The sequence below is a fragment of the Oncorhynchus masou genome, chromosome 24, assembly GCF_036934945.1.
Source record: "Oncorhynchus masou masou isolate Uvic2021 chromosome 24, UVic_Omas_1.1, whole genome shotgun sequence".
NCBI lineage: Eukaryota > Metazoa > Chordata > Actinopteri > Salmoniformes > Salmonidae > Oncorhynchus > Oncorhynchus masou.
Window position 1 is genome coordinate 52463090 of NC_088235.1, and position 7596 is coordinate 52470685.

The 7596-nt window shown below is 44.2% G+C and overlaps 1 protein-coding gene across 1 annotated transcript in view; it reads left to right on the forward strand.

The window, feature by feature from the left end:
• Window positions 1-6745, forward strand: part of LOC135511399 (VPS10 domain-containing receptor SorCS1-like) — a 132064-nt gene extending 125319 nt beyond the window's left edge. The window contains exons 25-28 of the mRNA XM_064932923.1: window positions 3655-3754; window positions 4319-4427; window positions 5503-5654; window positions 6508-6745. Of these exons, the coding sequence (XP_064788995.1) occupies window positions 3655-3754; window positions 4319-4427; window positions 5503-5654; window positions 6508-6566 (420 nt within the window). The 3' untranslated portion in view covers window positions 6567-6745. The remainder of the gene's footprint in view (window positions 1-3654; window positions 3755-4318; window positions 4428-5502; window positions 5655-6507) is intronic.
• The last annotated feature ends 851 nt before the right edge of the window (window positions 6746-7596 follow it).

The window sequence follows — 7596 nt, forward strand, 5'->3', positions numbered from 1 at the left end:
TTTTAATGGGGAAAATAAACATGAATAGCTATTTATACGGGTATTTCATTAAAAAAATATATATATTGCATTTGTTTTAGGCATATGGCAATGAAGGCTTGCTACAGATTCAAATAGAAACTTGAGGGAACTGTTTGTCGAGGGTTCACCACTAGTGGCAAAAATCTGCAAACGTCTGGCTTCATTATGTGGCACATTATTTATTTTGCATCACATTTACCACAAACTTGCAGGAAGTTTACTGCATTTTTTTTTTGTAAGGGTAAAACAGGGGAAATCATAGAGCATTGGGAGAAAAATGTGGGGAAAAGGCAGATTTGTAGAATGTTGTAACGGTTTTCATGCGGTGAAAGAGAGTCAGGCCAAAATGCAGTGTGTAGATTGCGATCCATGTTTAATGAACAAACGTAAACACGAATCAATACAAATACTACAAAACAAAAGAACGTAACGAAAACCGAAACAGCCTATACTAGTGTAAACTAACACAGAGACAGGAACAAGGACACTAAGGACAATCACCCATGAAACACACAAAGAATATGGGTGCCTAAATATGGTTCCCAATCAGAGACAACGATAATCACCTGACTCTGATTGAGAACCACCTCAGGCAGCCATAGACTAACGCTAGATATCCCACAAAACCCCAAGACAAAAACACACCACAATAACCCATGTCACACCCTGGTCTGACCGAATAAATGAGGAATAAACATAATATATTTCGACCAGGGCGTGACAGAACCCCCCTAAAATGCCGCACATCAAAACAATAGGGAGGGTCCGGGTGGGCGTCTTTCCATGGTGGCGGCTCCGGCTCCGGCGCGGGACGTGGAACCCACTCTATAAATGTCTTAGTCCCCCCTCCTCGCATCCTAGGATAGTCCACCTTCGCCGCCGACCATGGCCTAGTAGTCCTCACCCAGAACCCCACTGGACTGAGGGTCAGCTCGGGACTGAGGGGCAGCTCGGGACAGAGGGGCAGCTCGGGACAGAGGGGCAGCTCGGGACAGAGGGGCAGCTCGGGACAGAGGGGCAGCTCGGGACAGAGGGGCAGCTCGGGACAGAGGGGCAGCTCGGGACAGAGGGGCAGCTCGGGACAGGGGCAGCTCGGGACTGAGAGGAACCCCAGCACTGAGAGGAAGCCCAGCACTGAGAGGAAGCCCAGCACTGAGAGGAACCCCAGCACTGAGAGGAACCCCAGCACTGAGAGGAAGCCCAGCACTGAGAGGAAGCCCAGCACTGAGAGGAAGCCCAGCCAGGTAGTTGGATCCGGCAGATCCTGGCTGGTTGACGGTTCTGGCAGATCCTGGCTGACTGGCAGATCTGGAAGAGTCTGGTTGACTGGCAGATCTGGAAGAATCTGGTTGACTGGCGGATCTGGAAGAGTCTGGCTGACTGGCGGATCTGGAAGAGTCTGGCTGACTGGCAGATTTGGAAGAGTCTGGCTGACTGGCAGATCTGGAAGAGTCTGGCTGACTGGCGGATCTGGAAGAGTCTGGCTGACTGGCAGATCTGGCTGCTCCATGCTGACTGACGGCTCTGGCTGCTCCATGTAGACTGACAGCTCTGGCGGCTTCTTGCAGACTGACAGCTCTGGCTGCTCCATGCAGACTGGCAGCTCCATGCAGACTGACAGCTCCTTGCAGACTGACAGCTCCTTGCAGACTGGCAGCTCCTTGCAGACTGGCAGCTCCTTGCAGACTGGCAGCTCCTTGCAGACTGGCTGCTCCATGCAGACTGACAGCTCTGGCTGCTCCATGTAGACGGACAGCTCTGGCTGCTCCATGTAGACTGTCAGCTCCATGCAGACTGACAGCTACCGCTGCGCTAAACAGGCGGGAGACTCCAGCAGCGCTGTAGAGGAGGAAGGCTCTGTTTGCTCTAAACAGGCGGGAGACTCCAGCAGCGCAGGAGAGGAGGAAGGATCTGGCTGTGCTAAACAGGCGGGAGACTCCGTCAGCGCTGGAGAGGAGAAAGGCTGCGATAGCGCTGAAAAGGCGGGACGCACTGTAGGCCTGATGCGTGGTGCTGGCACTGGTGGTACTGGGCCGAGGACACGCACAGGAAGCCTGGTGCGGGGAGCTGCCACCGGAGGGCTGGGGTGTGGATGTGGTACTGGGTAGACCGGACCGTGCAGGCGCACTGGAGCTTTTGAGCACCGAGCCTGCCCAACTTTACCTGGCTCGATGCCGACTCTAGCCCGGCCAATACGAGTAGCTGGTATATACCGCACCGGGCTATGCACCCGCACTGCAGACACCGTGTGCTCCACAGCATAACACGGTGCCTGCCCGGTCTCTTTAGCCCCCCGGTAAGCACAGGAAGTTTGCGCAGGTCTCCTACCTGGCGTAGCCATACTCCCTGTGAGCCGCCCCCCAAGACATTTTTGGGGCTGACTCTCGGGCTTCCTTCCGCGCCGCCGTGCTTGCTTCGCCATCTCCATTCTCCTATAACCTTCTTCGCACTGCTCCAGTGAATCCCAGGCGGGCTCCGGCACTCTCCCTGGGTCGACCGCCCACCTGTCTATTTCCTCCCAAGTAGTTTAGTCCCGATATTGTTGCTCCTGCTGCTGCTGTTGCTTCTCCTCATACCAAAGCCTCTCAGCTCTCTCCGCCTCCAGTTCTTCTTTGGGGCGGCGATATTCCCCAGGCTGATCCCAGGGTCCTTCTCCAAACAATTCGTACTCCCATGTCGATACCTCCTTTTGTTGCTCCTTGGGGTGGCTACACTCCCCTGGTTTAGCCCAGGGTCCTCTCCCGTCGAGGATTTCCTCCCAAGTCCAAAAGTCCTTTTTACGCTGCTCCTGCTGCTGCCTTTGCTGTTTCTCCTGTGGCTCCTGCCTGTTGACACGCTGCTTGGTTCGTTTGTGGTGGGTGATTCTGTAACGGTTTTCATGCTGTGAAAGAGAGTCGGACCAAAATGCAGTGTGTAGATTGCGATCCATGTTTAATGAACAAACGTAAACACGAATCAATACAAATACTACAAAACAAAAGAACGTAACAAAAACCGAAACAGCCTATACTAGTGTAAACTAACACAGAGACAGGAACAAGGACACTAAGGACAATCACCCACGAAACACACAAAGAATATGGCTGCCTAAATATGGTTCCCAATCAGAGACAACGATAATCACCTGACTCTGATTGAGAACCGCCTCAGGCAGCCATAGACTAACGCTAGACATCCTACAAAACCCCAAGACAAAAACACACCACAATAACCCATGTCACACCCTGGCCTGACCGAAAAAATGAAGAATAAACATAATATATTTCGACCAGGGCGTGACAAATGTAAACGTTTTGTTTTCATAATTTTTTTTAACTACTTCATTGTTATTTTAATAAGCAAAAAACATCCAAAACAAAAAATCACCAGTGAAGGAAAAAGTATTGCAAAAGCGACATATGCATTTTTCAAATGTCAGTAACTCTTGTCTTTCATAACCAAGGCAATTTTTCCTGATAGGATTTATATTGTTGTGATTGGTATGTTAGCCTTTCGACAGAAATGTTATTACAGTAGGCCTTTACATGTCATGTCAACACTTGCCCCTCTTTAAAAAAAGCTAGATTTACTGATCATGATTGAGCTTGAAATATTGATGAGTGTGAAACCAGAGCTGTGTTTATTCCTCCACAGCTGTCTCTAGTCCTGCTGAGTGCCCTGAATCAAGACCTCATCCAGTTTACTCTGCAGCCTGGGGTTCAGATTAACGTCTATGCCACACAACTGTCTCCAGGTCAGCCAGTCTGCTGTGTTCACAGTATAGTCTGATGTCTGGCTATAGGATAGTTAAAGATATAAGGTTATGCCTACTACTATGCAATTACAATCAATTCATAGGGTTTTGCATGTTGGCCATTTTGGAATGATGTTATTATGAAATGGAACAATAACAGTCTCTACACCCACGCACACTTGAGAGGTTGTTAGCACAGGGTCAGCCACAGAGCAATGCACCGGGAGCAACATGTTTTATTAGGTGACTTGCTTATGGCCAAAACAGCAGGAGATTGCTCCAGAGATTTGAACCAGCAACCTTCCAGGTTGCATAGCATTGTGCTACTCTACCCTCTAGGCTAACTGCTGTTGAGAAGTTGAGTACCACAACAGCTTTATGAGAACGGTATAAGAAAGACATAACGCATGTTGTTTTGATCATTGAGGTCAAATTCAGTTACACTTTGGTGTTGAAAATCCTCACAGCACTTGGGAGTTTGATTCCAGAAGAAAAGACAGCCCTCTATTTCTCTCTTTGTCTTATGTCTAAATACTTTTTCCCCCCTCTATTTTTTTCCCCAAGCTCCTATCATGGACACCAGTGAGAGTGGTCACAATGGTGCTACAGTCATTATGCTAGTGTCAGTCGTATTTGTGGGTTTGGCAGTTTTCGTTATCTACAAGTTCAAAAGGTAAAGTATCCCCGACTTCCTTTGAACTAAGCCGATTCTAATGAGAGTGATAGTGTCAATTTAGGCCATTCTCACACGCCAATCCTTAAAGCAAATTAATATGTACATCTTGTTTCTTGAATCCAATAGCTTAAACTAGTCAAAATATCATGAACTATCTTTAGAGACATCCTAACAATTGGACATCATCAAAGACACTCTTCTCTTTCCTATACTCTTGAATATTCCCAGGAATAACAGTCGAATCAATGTTTTAAGTGCTGAATGAGTGTAAGTATTCTGCAGTCAGCATTCTGCAGTATTCATCTATCTAAAAATGTGAATGCTGACATTTCTGAAATGCTAAATAGAGTCATTCAGGGAGAGGCATTCAACGGAATGGCAGCAATGGTTGAAAAGATAAGACCCGAGACAACATACAATGCCATATAAAATGGATAGTATCCTCTATTATTCAACTAGGCAAGTCAGTTAAGAACAAATTCGTATTTACAGTGACGGCCTAGGAACAGTGTGTTAACTGCCTTGTTCAAGGACAGAACAATTTATTTTACCTTGACAGGTTGGGTATTTGATCTAGCAACCTTTCAGTTACTGGCCCAATGCTCTAACCTCTAGAGTACTTGCCACGCCTACTTCCATTGCATTGCAAAAGATCACACTCTTTCACAAGTTTAAATTATTACTCTACTCAAAGTATTAAAGTGTGTGAATCTGTCACTTTTAAAGATAATGAGGGTTGTTCATAGTTCAACATTTATCACAACAGTGAAAAAGTACTGTAAATACTCCATGAAACCCAGAATTATCAGAAAATTAAACAGGGAATTTTACTCAATTTTTCCCTCATCGGTGGTAAATATATTTTATGAGATATATTTCACAAGTGATTAAGCAGAGAACCAAGCTAGCACATACATTCTGAGTTCCCACAACCAATGTGAAACCAAAAACATACGTTCCAACAACTTCCAAGGAACCAAATGTGCTAGCTGGGAGCTAACAATGTATTTACTTTTCATTTGACTTGCTGTTAATCCTCTTAACTATTTTGTACAACGTATATTTCCTATAGGAAGATCCCTGGCATCAACATCCACACAAATGAGCGAGAGAAACAACAGGAAGTGATCCCCTCGGTGGTGTCTATAGCTGTCCCAAACCCTGAGGGGGACATGGTGAGCACTTTGGAGCACTTGGACACAGGGCCAGATGCACGTGGCATAGGTAAGGTATCCTTCATAAAGAGGACAGTTACTGATAAGTAGTCAATAATAACTCATGGGCCTATTGATGAGACAGCTACAAATGCACATATTTTACCTTTATATAGTGGTGTACTGCTCTATTAAAGGATTAGTTCTACATGTTGGCAATACTTACCCAGAGTCAGATGAACTCATGGATACAATTTGTGTCTTTACTTGCAGTTTGAAGTCAGTTGAAGGTCGTTTCTGGACCCTTTGCTAACTAACGTTAGCACAATGACTAGAAGTGTACAGGAACAGATAGCATGCTACCAGAAATGACTTTTCTTCCCAGAAACTACCTTCAACTTGCTTCAAACTGCACGCACAGACATAAAAATGGTATCCCATGAGTTCATCTGACTCTGGTTAAGTAGAAACATGGCCTTAATTGCCAACCTTTTGCACAATTGTTTTACTGAATTACTTATTATTTTGAAATGTGTTCACAGGTAGATCAAAACAATACATTGGAATTGCAATGTCCTTACGCTCCTCATTAAGTTGATACGTTCCTATATGTTTGCTTTGGTAATGTGAGATAGTGTCCTATCATGCCAATAAACCTAAATGAATTCAATTGCATGCTGAAGTTATTTTTGAATTTATGAATTAATTAGTGTCCTAAGAATGTAGCAGTGCAGTGAGAATGCTATATAAGAATTGTGATAAATGACTCTGTAGAGCTGTAGTTGATGTAATCCTTCCAAATGTCAAGCAAGATTTGTTAGCATGGAAAATGGATATGCTTGCATGGAAAAATAGATATGCTTGTGTGCTAATGCTGATACATAATTTATTATCTGTCTCTTGTGTCACCTGTCTCTGGCTAGGATACCTACCATCTCACACAGATGTCAAACTCTCAGATGAAACTCCCCATATGTTTTAATGCTGAGTCTACAGCCAACTTGTAAGCAATACATCTTTTTGGCAGTTGCTTCCAGCATTCTCTGAAACCACAGAACAAATGGAAGGTCTCCAGTGTTTTCTACCCATGCATGGACAGACCATCTTACACTGTGCTGCCTGGACTATAGGAGGAGACTACAGATTTTACTGGCATCTTGAAAAGGGTCATTTTTAATCGAAATACTTGTATTTTTGCAAGAACATTGCACGTTTGTGAAAATAGGGTAATTACAGAACTGCTGAACTAAAGATAATTTGACTAAGCTGGTTACAGTCGTGTGTATGACTTCAAGACAAGCAACAGTAAAGCAACAGTAATGTACAGTAATCTATTTCTCTTGAGTGTTCCATTCCTAGTACGTCTCTGGTGGTAGGTGTGTGGAGGATGTGTAAGTTAAGTGTGCTTAGGTCCCGATTCCGACCCGAGTTAAGCACACGTAAATGGAACGCTATTCCATTTTTATGCACTTTTCTCTCTTTCTCTCTATTATGACCTTGAGCATAACCATTGTGGAGTCTTAACATTCTGTATACTCTCCTTTTCACTAAAACCCTAAAATAAAGCAGCTTCATTTTAAACCCCAAATCTATTTTGCATGAGGAAACAATCAGTCATTCATCACAAACTTTGTGAATATCTGGGTTTTCCCTCTTCACAATGTAGAAAGACTGTATTTAATCAGTGGACACTACTCATTTTTATATTACAACACACCTGTCGTAATTGTTTTCTTTACTGAAGTAGAGGTTTATTATTATTATTATTATTGCTAAAGGTACTGTATAGGTGTAAACATAAAAAAATTAGCAAGAGATAGCACTTGTATAGCCTAAGAAAGTAGCAGAGATGTGCAGAAAGTAGTTTTGAATGCATTTTATTGAAAGGAAACTAACTTTTGGCAACGTGGTGATGTATTATTATATACTGAACAATAGGATTTCAACTACAAAATTCAAGTCTTCTCCCATTTTTTTTACCATTGCACCCACCCACAAGGTGTATAAACAAC